At 36.4% G+C, this 20,796-nt stretch overlaps 1 protein-coding gene across 10 annotated transcripts in view; it reads right to left on the bottom strand.

The window, feature by feature from the left end:
- The window catches only part of KDM4C (lysine demethylase 4C), a 245,679-nt gene that overhangs the window by 46,964 nt on the left and 177,919 nt on the right, over positions 1 to 20,796 (bottom strand). The window contains exon 19 of one of the 10 annotated variants that reach the window (XM_085566947.1): positions 8,601 to 10,603. The exons of the other annotated variants lie outside the window; for them this stretch is intronic. Coding sequence (XP_085423073.1) covers positions 10,334 to 10,603 — 270 coding nt within the window. The 3' untranslated portion in view covers positions 8,601 to 10,333. Of the gene's footprint in view, positions 1 to 8,600; positions 10,604 to 20,796 lie in introns of those variants that run through there. 10 annotated transcript variants of the gene reach the window in all.

A 20,796-nucleotide genomic window follows, 5' to 3' on the forward strand; every position in this document is an offset into this window, starting at 1 on the left:
GAGGTCCTCTCAACCTGAACCTATTTCACTCTATAAGCACAGAGTCAAGACCTTTTAAACTTCAGAAGATCTTTCCTTTCATTGCAGTTCCTCTCTCAACATTACTTTCCTATCAACTTTCCACGGTAGCATGAGAAAAAAAAAATAATAATCATCTTCTTTTGACTTAATGACCTTAGTAATTTATCAGACACACAAAAACCTCCAAGTTGAAGAAAAAATGAAGACCTAAGTAAATCTTCTAGGAACTTTTTAATCCAAAATATGTTAAATTACCATATTTTAAATAAGCAATGTGTTACTCTCAATTGTCAATAAAAAATAAAAGAAATATGACTGTGTATGTGCAACAATCTTGTATCTATTCTTTATTTACAAATTAAGAGTTTGAGTAGCTTCTTTAATTTCAGCTGGGTTTTTCACAATATACCTTCTATTCTTTCCTTCAAACACCACCAAGCCTCCCAAAAGATGGTAGAATAATAGGATGTATGAAAATTTAATGTATTAAAGCTCTATATTCAGTGACTACCAAGACTACTAAACTGGTGGTAAGTATCTGACCAAGTTCTCTCACTTTAACTGATATACAATACAGTAACCAAAAGCAAGCAATAAAATCCTGCCTAGTACAATAAACAGTCAATAATTAGAAAATATTGGAGGTGGGGGAGAGATATATGTGTTCTATGTTTATGCAAAGTTCAGTATAATTTAATAAAGTCTGTTCTCAGTGTTTAAGTAATTTCTGTGTATGGTCAAGATTGTTCATAATTCTAATAGTCTTGCCATGCCCTGTGAATTTAAGACCAACAAAAAACTAAAGACAGAGACTCAAAAAGGGTAATAATGTGCTTATTGTGGTTCCCATTAGTGAAAACATGACAGTATGTATTTCAGTGCTCTCACAAAAGCCATTTAAATTTCAATACTGTAGAAATGTTGAGTTTAGAATAAATATTATTCATCTTGCATTAGCTGGGCATTATTTCTGCTCCTTCTGCTTGCTGGAGACAAATGATACACCTTGTCCATGATTAGGTACAATTTCTCCATATTAATTTTTGCAGATTTTTCAATTCAGCAAACATAAGAAGAAACTAGCATGTAGCAAATACATCCAGTACAACTGCATTTAACTTCTACAGAGGAAATTAAGACACAGTATTTTCTCACTGAAAAAACAAACAAATCTCAGAAGTAAAGAGCACTATAGAATTTAAATATTTTCAGGGAGTTTTATTATCTTATTTTTCCAAGCTTTACAGGGAAGGAAATGCATGGAATTATATACCACTAAGTTATCACTCATTATGAAATTACAATTAAAACTCTTCATACACAGTTTAGCACTCACAGACATTTATTGAAATGGAATCAGACTGCTTACTTGCTGAGAGGAGAACTTGTTGAAGAAAAGACATGTTTTACTAAATATTTTTTGAAGATACAGCAGGCAGAAGAGAGGTCCCTAAATGCAGCTTGGAAAGCTCTTAGGTGCTAACTGATTCAACACCAGGCAAAGAAAGCAGTACATGGAGCCCACCTGGATGTTACAACAAACAACAAAGCAGCAGCTGCTCTTTAGCAATGGGAGAAGTGTTAGAGCAGGCATGTGAACTGTGACTCTTGAAACATGACATCATGAGTTTGCATTGCCTCAGGACTTTTCCAATATGAGTTTTTCACCAAATTAACCCAACACATCTGAAACCTGACACAGGACAGTTGCGTTTGGTGTGACAGAAAGATCTTAATCAGGGCAGACTGCTGACCACAACATAGATTATTTGAATGACAAGATTTCATGAGATCTCTTCTGCTCATACTGACACTGCATTAGCACTTATTATTAAGTGTAAAGGCAAAATAATCAGGCCTTCATGTAACAAGCAGGTACAAACTGAGACACTTGATTCTGCCACAGTGCGTGCTTTAATCCACATAGTAGGATAAATGATCTAAAAAAATATCTACACAGAAAACTTGTTTGAAGTGTGGAGCTTCAAACAAGAGCAACCATAATTACTATTTTCAAGCACTTGTCAATATGCAGAAACATCATAACTGATGATTAATATGACAAGTATGGTAAAGAGTAACTGACCTGTGCTAAAAGCTAGAACAAAGTGAAAGATAAAGATAAGATCAAAACTATCAGATAAAAATGGATAACTGTGATATATTCCTTACATATGCTAGTTACCAGCAATACAGACCCCAGAGATCTTCAGGAAGAACTCTATGCTAAATATTCAATTTTCATGTCCCTCCAGAGCCATGCATTGAAACAAAAATAATCTCAAAGTTTTAAAGAGTAACTCTAGAGAATGTAGAGTCACATACTGCCTAGAGTCTGTTATTTAGAGAATCCAAAAATGCACACTCACCTACTTTCTGCGATCTGAAAATGCACACTCACTTACTTTCTACCCATCTCTTTTAATCTGCAATATTTCTGTATTCTCTGCAAATCTAATGCAAGACCCCAGGTGTCCATCTTTAATGCAATAAGCCCATGCATCTGCTCAAATGCATAATGCTGTTTTCTGCCACAGTGAATTTCCAGCAAAACAGCTATTCAGGAAAACAGAATGCTTTGAAAAGATATTGAAATAAAAGGAACATGCTACTTTTGCTTTGGCAGAGCTGAGAATATTTTAAGTGTCTACTGTGTTTTGATGTCTCTTTTAATATGCTGCCTTCATTAATTAATAAAAAAGCCTTAATTTTTTCCCATTTTTTCCGAGAAAAATATGTTCAAACTTTGACTTACAAAAACTCCCTGTAAATCTCCCCTGAAAAATCAAGAAAGGAGTATTAAAAAGTTACTACATTTGATAAATCAGTCAGTTTTTCTAGATATGAATTTTGTACATTTTCTATTCCACGGAGAGCAACTGATGGATTTCACTGATTGATAGACATAGTTTACTCAAAGAGAATGCAATACTATATAAATGTATTAATATAAACCTATTTTACAAGAATGATACAGCTGTTTCCAGGGAGAAAATGCATATAACAACTCACCCTAAATCCTGTATTTCCAGTTGTTTAGTATATAGGCCTAAACAGAGGATGTTACAAGTCCTCTTATAGTCTATGTTTATGCAGGTCCTCGTAAAACAAAGGAGTAAGAGAGGCATCATGCATCCAATTTCACTGCAAATTTTAAGTTGCTACAGAACACTTGGACACTGAGTTTAGAAGTATATGTCTTTTCTCACGTTTAGACATAATCGGTGACAACTCCAGGCTCCTTTTAGTTATAGCAGTTTAAACATAATTTTTCATAATAATCAAAATTATTTCTAGAATATAAAACAAAATCCAAAAATTAGCTTTTGAACTTCTCAACAATTTTAAAAAGCAGGTCACAGATACCTCTGTAAAAAACTTCAAATATTTATTAGCAGCCAATAAAATAGGTGAGGCCTGCACTATTTTATCTTCTGACAACATTCTTCTCATCAATGTTTTCTATAGCATGTTGTATAGTACTCTAGAAAACTAAAATGGCTATTTCAAATTGAACCATTCTCTTTTTCTACACATCCAAGAACACAAAAAATTTCATAGCACACAAGAAAATGAATATAATTTTCTCAAAAGATGTTGATTACTTTGTGAATCTTTCCATTTATTGAAAGAAACTAAGCTTATGTTGTGTTTTACAACAACTACACAAATATGTGATAAGTGCTCTTACTGTTAGTTGGGCAGTAGCTATCTAGGACATACCATACAGAAACATGCATATATCAGTCTTTTTCCAGAATAATTGCTTTCTCTTTAGTGTGTTCAGAAGTACATTCTGATTGCTAATTATGGAGCAAGAACTGATACTCTTCCTCAGCCCAAAAAGCAAGACCATTCCTCCATACTCCTTGAAGGAATATATTGTCAGGGTTTAACCCTAGATGGCAACTAAGCACCAAGCAGCCACTTCCTCACTCCTCTCCACTCCCTGGGGGGACTGAGAGAAGAACCAGAAAAAAGGCAAAACGCATCAGGTAAGAATATTTACTAATTGAAACAAAGTAAAATATAATTATACTAATAATACTAATGATAATAACAACAATAATAACAATGGTTATGAAAAAGAGAGCTAATGAAATATAAAACCCAAGAAAAGCAAGCTATGAACAAGACAGTTTCTCACCAACCACTTACTGATACTAAACCTGCCCCCAGATAATGATCAGCCCCTGTTCCAGATAACTCTCACAGTTTATATATAGTGGGCATGCTATTTTATGATATCGATAGCCCTTTGGCCAGCTCAGGTCACCAGTCCTGGCCATGCTCCCTCACAGCTTCTTGTGGACTTCCTCAACTGCTATGGGACATAAAAAGTCCTATCGACATTATGTTCATACTAAATCCAAAACACAGCACTTCATCAGCTACTTAAAAGAAAATGAACTCTGCTCCAGCTGAAATCAGGACAGATATAAAACAATGAAAGAACACAGATTTATTTGCGATTAATACTACATGCAATTATTTTCAGCTAAAGCAATTAACACCTGAAGAAATTATGAGCAGTACTTTAGAAAACCCTCAGTTCCGCTTTGCAAAGACAAATGTCTTATTAATCAAAGGCAACAAACAAGTACACCCACATACCTAATAGCTACAAAATCATACTGGTACATTCAAGGAGCAATTCAAGAAGCAGTGATTGAAAGAGGAAGGCTTATCTTTTCACAACTTCTCAGTGTATCAGTAAGGAGAAAGTATTAAATTACCCCAACCTGTTGATTTCCTGCAGCATGTAGCTTGGTCAGGCAAAACCAGGGAAGGTACCTGGCTAAGGTAGGGAATCAGCATCTCAGTTCTACAACTGAGAGAGTCAGCTTCTAAGTTGCATTTGAGGGCTGTACACACTTCATCTCTGCTACCAATAGTGTATCTCCTCCCTCCAGCAAGCATGCACACAGCAAGCCAAGGTAACACCTCAATAAACACCTCAGGTCCTGAGAAAGAAAGGACTAAGAAACGACACCTCTCCATGGCTGGAGCAGAGTTACAGGGAAAGCAATTGTAAAGCTGTTCAGTTTAGTTATTGCTGAGGACTTATTTCCCACCCTATGACAAGCTATTACATCACAACTCCCTTCCTGCTTTCACACTGATTCCCCTCCTTCTCTTTTTCTTCCCTCCAAAATATGAAAGCTACACCTACTCTAAGTTACATCTTGTGAGAAGCTTTATGTATTAGACACAACATAAGATGATACTCACCTAAGAGATCTCTGGTATAATGCAAATTACTCCCATATTTGAATGTACTGCAGTTTGAGAAGCAAGGTTATTCAAACTGGCTCTTAACTGATTTAAAGTGTTAATGATTTGTAACATGAGTTTCAGGAAAGCAGACTTTTGTACCACTGTGCTCCCATAACTTATATTTATTTTTCATATTTGGATGCTGAGATAGCAGCAACCCTGTTTCAAAGAATTGATTCAATAGGCTAAAACTATTTTTTCTGCTTTATCATTATAAAATGTGTGAAATATGTTTAGAATATATAAAACACAATTCTTAAGGAAATCAAATTTTCTCATAATCTTACCTTTAAAAATACTATCTTAATTCTATTCTAAAATCATGGTACTGTAGCACTTCATAGGATATGAAATCCATGTGCCTTAAGAGATCTCAGATTTATTAAATAGGATCACTTTTATTACTAGTGATAACTAGTGATTTTGGCTTCATGCCCAAGTTCCTAATTAGCACACTGTAACAGAACTAGAAAAAAACAGTATTTTCAGTAACACTGTGATAAAGAACAAATGCAAAATGTATTCATTAATATTTATAATCTCTTTTTAAAGGACTGGATGTATTTGATGGCTTGAGAAAACAATCCACCTTTTTATTTTCTTATCACAAATATCAAGTTCAAAAGCTTCTTAAAATAAAGAAGAATTTCTTTATGGATAGTTTTGGGGAAAAAAAAGCTCAGCAGCAACTGTGAGGAATAACAGCACAATAAAAATAGAGTAAGCACGTGAATGGAATATAAACCATATGTAAAGGGGTTCATGATCTCTGAAGTGCTAAATGCTACTGTTTCAAAGATCAGGGCTCCTACAGGCTTTAGATAGTACATTTTTATTATCTGCACAAAGAATCAGGGAATGAGCAACTCTGGAAAAAAAAAACCAAAATAAACAACCTGAAGACAAAAAAAAGTGCCATGGATAAACTACAGATTCTAGCAACATGATGCTATTGAAAATAATGAAAAAAAATTGAAATGGAGTAACTGAAATTCAATACTGGAAGCATTCATCTTTAAAAAGCTATAAAAACATGGACAGACAACATTCAGATGTTACAATTATGCTATATACTCAGGAATTGACTAAGAACTTGTATACTCTATAAGCCAGCTATGAGTGCCAGCATTATGGGACATGAGTCGTGGTAACTTTGTTCTGCAAGACTTATGGCTCTGTGGCATGAGGTTTTCTGCTGCCCTTGTGTTATTTTGGCTAAAATACTTATTTGTGCTATAATACCAACAGTATCAGAAATTTATAGACATTTAAATGAGTAACTTTTCCATTATGCCTTCCCCCCAGGAAATAGCAATGAAACCTTTCTTAGAGAACATCTAAACTTTATTCTTCAATATATGGTATTTTTAATGATATTGCTCATCCAAGCTTTTACACTTTATAGAGGAAATATGATTGTGGCAAAGGACTTTTAGCATCTTTTTCACATTAAAACAGCTTTTTAGTATTTTGAGCTTCCAGGGTGGCATGTCTGGTATGCTCATCATAAAGATGCCTGGAAACTAAGAAATGGATCTCTCTTGAGGTCAAAATTTGAAAAGGTTATTCTTAACTGATGTGAGTCAAATTGTTAGTAAAAAATACTTGTACAAAATAACTTTTAAAGAAAAACTGTGGTAATGCTCACAGAACAGTGTTACAATATATACTTTGTATAGCATTTTGAATGTAAATGCCCTGTGATAATTGACAATGTTTTCAGTAACACAAAAATTGATATATGCTCTGTGTTTTACTCATGGTATATTTTCTCTTTCTTACTTGAAACTATTTTTTCCTGCTACTTTTCCTTTTATTTTTGGGGTTACTTTTCAAATATAAACACTTAACAATTATGTTAAAGTGGTAAGATGGTAAAAATAATACAATTCCATGGACTACACTGCAGTAATTGAGTGTGAAACACAGTTCTGTAACTATTACAAAAATGCTGGTGCATTGGAGGAAATGCAGTTTACTTCAAGCTGAATGCTTTATTTGGAAAATAGAATTATCAGCAAATCCTATTTTTCTTACTAAGTCAAAAATATGTAGTAGAATCAGAGAATATTCTGAGTTGGGAGGGACCCTTCAGGATCATTCAGTTCATCTCCTGGCCCTGTGCAGGATACTCCAAGAACAACTCTATGTGCCTGAGTTGTCCAAACACTTTTTTGATCTCTGTCAGGCTAGTGCTGTGACCTCGTCACTGGGGAGCTGTTCCAGTGCCCAACCATCCACTGGATGAAGAATCTTTTCCTAACCTTTTCTAACCTTTTCCAACCTAAACCTCCCCAGCTTGATGCCATTCCCTTGAGTCCTGTTTTAAAAAATAAATTATGTTCTCCAAATCCATCATCTGAGTTTCAAGTAAGTCATCATTCAGCAGCCTAAGATTTACATAAGGCAATCAAGCTTTCTTCTTGATATTTTAATTGACATGGCTATTCTCTTGGGGAATTATGAAGTCTGAAGTACAAAAATTGTAAGAAAAATAATAATAGATTTCCCTCATAATTCAATAAGATAGGTTGCACAAGATTCTTAAAAAGTCTTCTGCATAATCTCTGCAGACTGCACATTCAATTCCATGGCAAAAACAAGAACATATAGGAACATTCAAATTCAGGATTTTACACAACAGAAGAAAAAAAAATCAAATATTTTAGTATTAGTATGCAGATTAATAAAAAAATATAAAATGGGTTTAGAACCACTCTGTAACAATTCTTGTAGAACTTTATTAGACATCTCATTCTATTTCCTGGCTGGCTGTGAAGGACTGCCAGGTTTTCATTTGTATTCTTGCTGTATCTGGTACTGATTTAGATCATTAAGGATAGTTTTGTCTTCTAGACAAAAGGCATGCAATTCTTATGAATTATTCTCTTAATTCCCAGCAAATGTAACACATCTATTATTCAACCAAATTACAGTTATTGTCATGGAGGTTCTGAAGATATCTTAGAGCTGCACAGACAGCTCAAACACATAGAACTGCATACCTCTCCAGGACAGTCTCTCATAGCTGTCCTTTACATATCTAAAGAGATATTATGTCAGCGTATAACATGAATGTGGCTACTGCTTGACATCCCAGTTTACTTTACTGCAGATATCAATTTCAAAGTATGACATATTTTGTATTGCTTAAGCACTAAGATGGAAATTTTGAATAGACCCTGTCCTCAAAGGGTCAATGACTGCAGCAACAGGACAGAAATGGAGCTGTAGAGCAGTCTAGTCAGGGCTGAACAGATATCTACCTTCTATGAAATTCTCCTGCAGACCAACAGGAGATCTCTGGTTTGCTCTTTTATTTTTTTACTAAATGTTTTACATTTAAATGTTATACACAGAATATTCTCCCTTTGACTTTTAGGGATTGTAAGAATTTTATGAATCTGGGAAAACTTTACTGTGCAAAACAGAAGTTGCTGAAAACAGCAATCTCAATTTATTAGAATAACAATGACAAGTTATACATAGATAGATATATATGAATCACTGATTGAAATATATTCACAGATTAGCTTTCAATTCAGTCTGAAGATACAATAGCATAATTATAGCAGCTTTCAAAAGAGTGAGAGATATATAGAAAGAAAGAAAGAAAAAAAGAAAATTTATTTCTTTATTGGTATGTTTTGGTCATTTTATTATTGTTGTTAAATCAAACACATTGAAATAAACAAAATGTAGTCCATATGCATCACTTATGTGTCACTCACAATTTTCAGTCTTTTTTTCTTTTTTAAGTCATTGGCTTGAAATATTCAATTTACAATGTCAATAAACTAACTTCTGTCTTAAGAGTACTAATATATGCTCATTTTTAATTTCACTCTGCATGTACAGATGATACCTCCTATAACGCTATTAGCGCTTCAAAGAAGCAATGCCCCCTATATCCTCCAGTCCCAAATACATCTGAATACAGGTTCTTAGAGTACAAAAATTTCCACTCATTCTTCAAATAGCTAGAGAAATGAGTATTTTTTAAAAAATTATATACACTTTTAGTAAGGATGAGGTTCTCCAGAAAATACTTCTCATAAAGTAGATTTAGAAAAAGTTTTCACTCTTTTGCTCCAACATACATAATAGACTAACACTGCAGCTTTTGAGATGAGATACTTCCTCTTGAAGGTGGTCTTGATATGAGGTGTAGGCCTTTCTGACCTTGGAAACACCACTGGTATAGATGGACCATGATCCACATCATCATCTGAGTTTCCACACCCAGGGACAAAGGCATCTGGAATGGCTAGGAAGAGGTTTGACTGCCACCTCGACCATACCCTTGCCTCCATCAACTCTTTGAGTTACTGCCTTCTGCCAGGTAGTTGGAGGATATAGTAGTTTGATACTATAGTTTTTTCTGGTGTCTTTCCCTCTTTCTGTCTCAGAAATACTCTCTAATGCTCCTTAACCTTTTTACTTCCTCATAAAACTCTGATACCAGACTGCACAGATAAGTGCTTTGTCACACCTCACACCACAGTTCTCACTATTGCCAGCTGCTTACTGAGCAGAGGCCCTGCAATGCTCTGGGATAAATACTGAAAACCGAAGTTCAGCAAGAAGGAGGACATGTGCTTGCTACAGTTCACCAAGAACAACCTTAGGAGCCGCAACATTGAAGTAACTTGGTGTACCATCCCAAGAGAGACATACAACAAAGGATGGTATGACATGGAAGAGAATACATACTCTGTTGAAAACAATGCAGCTTTTGAGAATTAAGACAAATGACCCAAAATGGTGACTGAAAGCTGAACTTTGCTCAACTCTACATAAACGTTCTGCTATAGGCTGTCTTGAGAAGGAGGAGAAAGCAAATGAGGCCATCTACAGGCATCATGAAGCAGCCTCCAAGTCACAGGCCTTGGATCTTTTGGAGGGTTTTACTCCCCTGACACCTGCTGCAGAACCAGCACAGTGAAACAGGAACAGCCCAGGAGGTTCCTGGAAAGCACGGATGACAATTTCCTGACACAGGTAGTGGAGGGTCCCCCAGGCAATGGTGTGCTGCTCAACTGATGCTAACAAACAGGGAAAGCCTTGCTGGAGGTGTAACAATGAGAGTGTGGAATTCAGTTCCAGATGAGGAGAAAGCAGGGCAGCAAGTAATCATAACCACAAACTTCAGGAGAGTTAACTTTAGCTTCTTCAGGAATCTTCTTGGAAGACTTCCATAGGAACATACGCTGCAGTTTAAAGGAGTTGAAGAGAGTTGGTTGATATCACTGCCTCCAGGCTCAAGAACAATGCTTCCAAAAGTGCAAGAAAGGGGAAAAAAGACCTGATGGATAAATAAAGAACTTCTCTCATTATTCAGCAGTAAGCAGGAAATACACAGGAACTGGCAGCAGGGTCAGGTCACTTGGAATGAATTTAGAGAGGTTGTCAGAATAAGTAGAAATGAAACACAAAAAACAAAGGCCCACGTGAAATTAAATCTGGACAAGAATGTCAAGGACAACAAAAGTGGATTCTTCAAATACATCAATTACAGAAGGAAAACAAAGGATAATGTGGGCCCATTGCCAAATACTGAGCCGGTTGTTAAATGAACTGTCTGGAGCAATCCTCTGCAATGTGCTCTAAGGTGACCCTGCTTGAACACTGGGTACCTTCCAACCTGACCCACTCTGCGTTTCTGTGTTTCTCTAACTCCAAAACACATACTACTTTTCACACCCTCACATATGCTAATGCCTACAACTCCACCTAAACATGAAATTACAAGTGCAATTTTGCCTTCTCCTCTCCCTCAGAAAAACCCATTTTAAGTGTAGAGTAAGTGGAGATGGACGACAGGAGCTTCCACCTTCATATTCTGAGATGATCAACAGGCTATACCTATCTCCTCCTGAGTAGGGATGCCTAGCAGCTGCAAATCTCTCTGACGTCAGAAAACAGCTATAATGCAAAATAGTTTATTTTCTGCCAAATTTGCTTTACTGTTAATGCAACACCTGCCCTGCACCTCGAGATCTGAACAAATGGATGCTTTATTGGGAACTTATTCTGGGTAGCCACACCAGCTCTGGCTAGTGCAGAAGACACAGCTTCTGCCAGGAGCTAGTAGGATGATTATCACCAACTCACTGTTTGAACTGGTAAGATGTCAGCACCATTATTGTGCATCCCTCTGCAGTACTGCTGCACCACTCCCTGGTAACTGACACTCTCCAGGCTGTTTTGTAGATGCATGGAGGGGGCCAGAATTCCTCTGGCAATGCCCAGATCTTGTATGCATCTCTCCTAAGAGCCACCAGATAGATCTATGTGGGCCTCTCTATGCTCTGGTACTCCCCTAGCTCAGAAAACCCTGCTGTGTACCACAGTCTGCTGCTCCACTAGGGACCTGTTCAGCTCGGGTGAAGCTTGCCTTGACAACTGGTTTATCTAATGCTGTACTAAGAATTTTTAACAAAACCCACAAACCATCACTTTGGTAATCTAGAGTCTTTCCCTTTCAATTTTTCTGCTTAAGATTTGCCATTGAGCAGATATTTGAAAAGTTTGAAGCTCTCTGTTTAGATAAGAAGCAATTTCATTACCAACTAAGTACAGAAGTCAGATAATTCACAAAAGCTCTAAGTGGTGCATTGCCAACCTTCCCTAAGTTACAACTCTAACCTACTGTGGAGAATTATATATTCACCTTCCTAATTATTTTAGAATAAAGATCTACCAAGGAATTGCAGTATAGAAAATTCAGTGATTTATAACCTTGCCACAAAATAAATAAATCATACTGCTTACACCTATAATACAGCACCAGCATCTGTCATAAAAGCAGAAAAGACTGTACACTGTTACTCTGATTTTAATATATTAACTTACTTTTATGTTCACACTGGCAGTTAGTCTGGAAAAGACTTTGATTAACATATTTATTCTTCAAACCCTCATTCTTAAAATTTCACTATATTAAACTGTTCTGATCACCACTGTGAATTTATTCTCTACAGTTAAATATGTAGATCCATAAAACTTTGCTTTATTAAGCAACATCACTTCTTTTTTATTTTGAAGGATCTCAGGATTATGCAGTGAAGTAATCTGACCTTCCAATCAAATCCTAAGGAAAACAGGAAAATTTTAGATCTTTAAAAGATGCTGTAACTAAGAAATCTAAATAATATCAAGTTCCTATGGAACAGAAATCAGTGACATAGAAACTCAAGAAAAAATCAGTTGTCAGCTGTGACACCTACTGACAACTGTAATCTTGCTAATTCTTAAATGAAAGACATGACCTTCTTATCACAAAAAATAAAAGAAACCAAAATTAACCTAAATGTTCCAATCTTTTTAAAAGCCTGAAAAACAAGTGAAGTTTTAATTTAAACAAAATATTACTCTTTCCTTTAAAAATAATCCCACACTTCCCTGAAGCACTATTTTTTTTCATAACATAAAACCCTCTAAACAGCTCTACAGAAAATCCCAGGCTCTTAAGAAATATTTCCATTTTCAGTAAAAACATTAATAAAAAAAATATCAGGTGAGATGTTGGTAAGCTCTCAAACATGTCTAACAGTACATTATGGTCATGCCTTACTCCTTAAACACATTCCTAAAGAGTAACTACACAACCTTAAGCTTTTTCAACCACAAGTACTTCCTTGATGAAGGGTCAGCACTGTCAGCTAAGCTCAGATCCATAAGCCTGTGCATACTGAAAATTTTCACAATAAATCTATTAGCACAGAAGAAAGTTTTTTGTAGGACCAGCTTAATCATTCATGAGTTTGAGTCACCTAGTATCTTTACCAGTTTCCACTCTCAAGGAACAACATGTACTACCCAAACTTGTTGCCCAGACTGAGTTGATGAAAACAAGGCGGGAAAGGGAAGCAGAAGGATTACTACAACACCATACTCAGAATTTTCACCCCTCAAAGGAAAAATAAAGTAGTATGCGGGTATCCTTTACATTATTTCAGAGCTAATTGAGAGGCTGTGTGATTGATGGAATCTACATCAAAGATCTACATGCAAACAAAAGGCAGTACAAAAACTTAGCCAAGTATTAATATAAAATAATTTTGCTGATATGAAAGGAAAGAGTCTTTGCAATACCTTTGAGCCTCCTGGAATATAATGGTTACCACATTTACATCTAAATATTTACCAGCCCATGACACCTTCAAAGCAATGGGTATGTAATATACCATCGAGAGTTACAATTATGCAATAGCACAGTGACAAAATGTAGAGCGAAAGTAGTGGGTGGTTTCTTTAATGTTTTTTTCAGTTGACAGTCATCAACATATAGGCATCCATATGATGCATAATAAAATCTTTAGGATCCAAAAGCTGTGGTTTCTATACCCAGATTAAGTTAAATGGGTGATGACATGCATTAAATAAAGAAAAGTGTTATTGAGAAATAAAAAACAAGGAAGGATTTTATGGTGTAATCAGTACACAGTGGTCTGTAAGTCTTAATTTCAAACAGCTAGACAAATAAGCAAGCCAAGAAGATCACCTATGAGTTCCCCATTTTACCAATTCTACTACTATTCTCATAGTGACAGTACAAAATCCAGTTTAGTGTGCATACAAAGATTATATTCAATAACATAACATATTTAGTTCTATTAACAAAATTAAGTTAAACTTGAAAGTGTTATGATGCTAATTTAAAAACAAAAATATCTCTAGTACAGCTATTTTATGCTCAGATTTTCCTGAATTAAAGAAAACAAAAATTTAGAAACTGAACCATTCAAAAATTATGGATCTGGCCACCCCAAATGAACGATATGGCTTCTACTCATTCCTCTCAATATATTTATGTTATGCATCTTCTTCCTTTAGCTTAGACGCAATGTTCATTTGCACTTTGAAGTTTTCTCTTTTCTCTCAAACAATAATCACTAAGGTCAAAAACATTTAGCCATTGGCTGCTTTCCTTACAAAGTGCTTTACAGTTCAAGGTTTTGTATTCAGTGATAGGTCAATCCCTGTCTTCTGATCTAAAAAAGAAAAAAATCAGTTTGCAACATCAACTCTCCTTTCATACAAAGCAGGTATACTGAAAGTCTGCCAAGTCTCATCCATAATCCGATCCCACTGACTGCTCACTAACCATTTCATCATGCTCAGGTTGACAAGTATTTTGATCTTAATTTTCCTCTTTTTAAGTAATCTAATAGCAAGACATAAACATCTGGTCTATCTCCCGTATGTCTATATTGCTTACCTGCTCTTGTAATCTTTATGCTGTCATTTTGTTCCACTTATTTTGAAAATTGTGATAAAAAAGGGCTAAGTCACATATATCTGGGAATACTGGAACAAATGTTTGTAATTTACAAAAAAGCTGTCTAGGACAGCACAAAGTTCTGGATTATACAAATATATGGTCAGCAAGTACTCTTCTGACACCTACCTGCTTGTATGCAAGTCACAATTACTCAGCTGTGTAAACAAGGAAATCACCCAAACAGACTGCACTCAAAAAATGAAACTGTATTAAGAAAGATGTCTTCATTAAAGACATTGAGAAACTAGAGTAAATCCAGAACAAAGCTGATGAAGCATCTGAAGAATAAATCTTATGTGGCTGAGAGAGCTAAGATTAGAGAAAGGAAGGCTCAGGGGAGATCTTATCTCTCTCTAGAACTCCCTGAAAGAAGGTCATAGTCAAGTGAGGGTCAGCGTTTTCTCCCATGTAACTAGCAACAGCACAAGATAACACATCCTCAACTGCTCCACGGGAGGCTGAGGTAGAACAAGATAAATGCTGTCATGGTAATGGTTGTTACACACTGGAATGTACAACCCAGGGAAGTGGTGGCGTTACAATCCCTGGAGTGTTTAAGGAAAGGATGAGGTACTCAGTGCCATGGTCTGGTTGACAAGGTGGTGTTTGGTCAAGGGTTGGAATTGATTATCTCAGAGGTCTTTTTTAACCTACATCATTCTGTGATTCTAGAAGGAATGGCAGACACATTCAGCAAACCTTCATAGCCTAAATTTTCCACTTACCTAAAAAATCAATATCCAGGAGAGAGCTGCAAATTTTCAATTTCTATTGAAAGGCTATCTGATTTCTACTTGCTATAACAAGGTAATTTTTACCATGACTAGTTAAAGAACTAGATGGGATTACTGCAAACAGAAAACTCCTAAGGGAAAAAGAGACATGACAGTTTTAGCAAAGGCAACTTTCATAGTGACCACACTATTTTTCACATAGATGGGGTATCTTGAAACTAATGAACTGCAAAGTGCCCAGGCATTATAAGCAGTTCTGAATATGCTGAGTCTGCACTGCAAACTCTGTTACAGCAGCAAAATTACCCAGCCAGCAGGTATCAGTTATAAAAAGCAAACACCTCTCACAAGGACAGAAATACTCTTCTATGATGGTCAAAAACCAAAAGGCTTACAACCAAAAGGACATCTGTGATATAAGTCAAACCTTCTTAGTCAGTGATCTGGAATTTCTCCAAAATCATGTAAGTGCTGCCGTACTGCAAGACTGCAATTCCTTCATCATCAAGGAATTTAATTTTTATACTGTAGAAGAAAACCAAAAAGCTATAGACCAGATGGCTAGCCAAATATCACACAGGATCAGGTAACATGAATTTTTCTGCTGCATGTTCTGTTCTCTTTCTCCAGCCATCACTTCTATGGAGAATAAGACAGATAACATAGATGGCTACCCTCCTATTAAGGGGATGACAAACATGAGACACCAGGCTAAAGACTAAAGTTCTCCTATATATTATGTCTTCCTCAGCATAAGAAGGTCTTTAAAAAGAACTCTGTATTTGCAATGGCTTCTTTATTTATAGTCAAGTCAATAAACTTGCCCAAGAACATGTTTCCTACTCTGATGTAAAAAAGCAGAGGAATATACAGTCTTTCAAATACAGGACATTTTCTGCAGCTCCACTTGTGTTCATATGCCCTTGTATCTGCCAAGTTTCATAAAATTAAATTTTCTAAACTATGAAATTAGCATATTCATCACTCATTTTATGAGCTCCATGACAATCTATGTATGATTTTGTTATTAAACCTTCTGACATAGTCCCTTCTTTCTCTGCTGAAAAAGCAGCCAGTAACACTGACTCTCCACCAAGAGAATTTTCTGTCATAGTGTCACTCTGTAAAATATAGGCTACTGGACAAACTGGAAGATGATGTAGGCTGCAGTTCCATCCTTATGATGTTGACATTGCTTTAAGATTTATATTTGTCAGACTTGGACAGTATAGTCTCTCAGCTTGCCAAGTGCCCTGCTGTGATAAGGTGCAAGGAATAAGTAAGCTGCTTAAGTTCAGAGCTGACAAGACAGATGTAATGCTTGCTGGTAATGAAAACAACACACAGCCATTTCTGAAGACCACACAGCTAAATATATTGGATGTGCCTAGCAAATGATCTTGCATCACTACGTATACAGGGAAAATAAGCCACTTCTCCAGAAACTAAATGGTGTTGTCTGTCATTTGGGGCATTTAAGAGATTCAACTCTAGTGCAAGCTGTGGCAGCTGTCTAAGAGACCACACTTTCTCCTGGTAACAGAGGGTTCCCAAACAAAACAGTAGCATGAAATAAATTAAATGTTTAAAAAGCTGCACAGTAAAAAAAAGCGGGACAAATCACTAGTCTCTCAAAGACTGTGCCATTTTTCCACCAATAAAACTTTATCTAAAACTGATAACTTATCCTTTCTCTTGGAAATTGCATATATAGAAAGCTCACAGAGAGATACTTCAGCTAATGGAAAAAAAGTCACCCCAGGCAGCAGCTCAGCTATCACTTTTTTCTTTTTAAATGAACATTAACTTGAGTTACTTAAAATCCCCAGAATTTGCTGTGCAAATCAACTTACTACTTTCTTCAGCAGCTCCTTACAAATACTACTTCAAATAGCAGTCAGCTTCCTAAAGGAAAACCAGTATTTATTCATCAAGAAAAGTTTTCAAGCTAATACCATGAAATGGACCTTTTTCCCTTTGGGTAACAGATCTCACAGCAATGTTCCAAGAATCACCATGCAAATGCGTTGTGGCAGAGAATTTTAAGTGAGGGAAACAACAGGAAAAATTAGTTTAAAGTACTAAAAATCCAAATTTAACTGCTGAAAGCTAAATATTCTCACTGAACTGAGTTTTAAACTATTTCCAGTTATGTCCAAGTAATTAATTTATCAATTACTCATCATTCTATCCTTAAAATACATCAAATGTGTGAAACAGTATGCAGCATAAGTAACAAGCAGAAGCTAGAAGTGACTGTGCAAATGGAAAGCTATGATCTAATCACAAACGCTGAAACTTGGTAGGACAAATCACATGACTGGAGCATTCCAGCTGACAGCTACAAACTGTTCAGAAGGGATAGGCAAGGAAAGGAGGGGGGGCAGGCAATTTGCCCTCTCCATGGACTTGATTGCACAAACCCATATTTGAAAAACAGTGATGAACTTGTGGTTAAAAATCAGAAGCCAAGCCAATGAACAGAATCTCACGGTTGGTGTTTATTACCCATCACCCAGCTGAGGATACCCTGCTGCCAAACCTCCTTACTTCACCTGCAGGAAGCATCACTCTGGCAGATTCTGATCCAGCTGCTGGGACTTATCAGGACAGTCCCTGACATCTGCTGGAAAAGCAGCTCGGCAAGATGTAAGAAGTCCAGGAGACTCCTGGACAGCATCAAGGAAAATTTCTTACGCCAGATGACAGAGAAGTGCACCTGCTACTGCACCTGTGGCTTACCAGCACAGATTAACTAACTGGAGAGGACAGGATCAGTGGCAGCCTGGGCTGAAGTGGTCATGCCCTGGTGGAATTCATGATCTCAGCAATTATGGGCCAAAGAAAGATTAAAGTCACTACTCTGAATTTTAGAAGCCTGAACTTTTAGTTATTTTAGGAATTAGTGGATGGGACCCTCTGGAAAACTGCACTCAGGGAAAAAGGAGCAGAATAAAACAGTCAGATCTTTAAGGACATTTTTTTTAGAGGCCAAGATCTCTCCGTTTCCACCAGTGAGCATTCAGTTAGGGAAGGCAGGAGACCAGCATGGCTCAGTAAAGACCTCTTGGACAAAAAGAAAGAAAAGCACTGGATATGGAATCAGGGACAGGTATCCTGGGAAGAAAAGAGAAATGCTGCCTGGTTGTGGAGGGACAGGATTAGGAAAGCTAAGGTATAGCTGGAGCTGAATTTGGCAAGGGATACAAAAAATAGTAAAAATGGCTTCTCTAGGCACGTTGGTCAGAAAATGGAAGATTAAAGAAAATGTGAGGTACTCAATAATTTTGTTTGCCTCAGTGTTCATTAATAATCACTCTTCCCACATCTCTGAAATCCCTGAAACTCAAGACAGGAACTGGAAAATTGAAGTCACTCCCCGTGAACCAGCAGGTCAGGTTCAAGACCACTGGGGGGACCTGAACAACTGCATAGGAGTCAGTGAGATACATCCCAGTGTCTAAATGAAATTGGCTGATGTAGTTGCTAAGCCACTCTCCATTATATCTGAAAAGTCATGGCAACCAGGGAAAGTGCCCACTGACTGGAGGAAAGGGAATATTACACTCTTTTTAAAATGTATATTTATAACAGAAAATATTTTTCCATAATCTTGCATCACCTTTATATCCAGGGTAAGGTGATTTTAACTGGCGCACCACGACAATTATTGCCAGTTGGGTTTATGACCCCATAAAGTTGTATTATTCAATCTTTTAAAAATTTACTTTTTTATTATATGTATGTCTAAAGCAGTTTTGAATACATTTTGCTGTGCTACTGACCATATACAATTTTAAAAAATCCAACAGTGATCACCTCATTACTATTTTATTACTTGGAAATCCTGTTTCATGTCTTCCAGAATGTTTAAACAGTTTGGGCTGGAGGGAATCTTTAAAGATCCTCTAGTTGCAGCTCCATTGCCACTTGACCAGGTTGCTCAAAGCCCCATACAACCTGATCATGAACACTTCCAATGATGAGGAACCCACAAGTTCTGTTGGCAGCCTGCTCCAGCATTATACCATTATATAAAGTGGTATAACTTTTAGTGTAAGAAAAAAGGTGTTCCTTGTATCCCAACTACATATACCTTTTTTCAGTATAAAACACTTGCTGGTAGTCCTGTCACTTCAGGTCCTGATAAAAAAATCTTTCCCTGTCTTTCTTAGAAGTTCCTTTAAGTATTAAAAGGCTTCAGTAAGTTTTCACCAGAGCTTTCTCTTCTCCAGGCTGAAAAGCTTCAGCCTTCTCAGCCTGTCTTCATAGCACAGGTGCTCCAGCCCTCTGATAATTTTTGTCTTGGAGCCATTTTAACAGGTTCGTTATTATTTCTTGTGCTGGGAAACCCTAGAACTGGATGAATCGCAGTTGGGAATTCCACTGAATTCCACTGAATTACAGCTGAGAGTACTCTCACAAAAGCAGAGTACAGGGACAAAGGCCCCTCTCTTAACCTGCTGGCCATGCTGCATTTCCTTCAGCCTAGGATGCACTTGGCTTGTTGGATTTTTGGGTTTTAAGTGCACATTGACAGCTTGTGTCCAGCTTTATCCCCTGTACTTACTCCCAAGTCACTCTCTGTAGGGCTGCTGTCAAGCTCATGTCATCCATGAGCCTGTATTGATATTTGGGATAGTCCCTAGCCTGAACAGAGATGTGATACAAAATTACGGAAGAATTTTTCAGTTTTAATTTACATTTAAAACCAAGATATGTATTCAATTGCTATACAAACAAAAACCATGCATATAACTTGTGCATGTAATAGTCAGAGATAAATTTTCCTGGATTCTGGTGTCTGTAAATTCCTTTCTTACAGATGCAAACCTGGTGCCAGTTTTCTTTCTCCAGATTTGTAATTTCTGCATCCGCTGGACACATTTAATCCTTGACAGTTACTACACTTATAACAGTAGACATGTTTACATCTCTTTCTGTTCATGTCTTCAGACATTATTTATAGTAATGCATTTCTAACATTTGCCGTATCTTTCGTAGGACTTGATAGTACTGTACCACTGCAAGATATAAACTTGACAGTTTGCAATAGGATCTGCACATTATTCTGACAGTAAGTACTATACAGCCAGCAAACTGTATTATTTTAATATTGTTATTAAAAATCCTATGAACACTGTGACTAAATCATAGATAGTAAATTCTATTTTGTGCATGATAGCAATGAGTCACTACATTTTTAATAAATTATATATTGCAGTAAGCAACTATTGTATTATTTTTAATTTAACACTTTTTAAAGTCAAGCATGTTACTAAAAGCTATTTCATAAACTGTTACAAAACAATTTGGAAATATCTTAAAATCTGACTCAAGATTTCTGTCTATTTTGGTCCCATTGCCTGTGAATGTGTGCAATGATTTAGTTAATACATGATTGCATCTATGGCATAACGATTCTACTCAATGGCCCTTCCAGCAATATTTTTAGAAACACTGAGAAGTAATCAATAC

The sequence above is a fragment of the Lonchura striata genome, chromosome Z (assembly GCF_050655825.1).
Source record: "Lonchura striata isolate lonStrDom1 chromosome Z, ASM5065582v1, whole genome shotgun sequence".
Taxonomy (NCBI): Eukaryota; Metazoa; Chordata; class Aves; order Passeriformes; family Estrildidae; genus Lonchura; species Lonchura striata.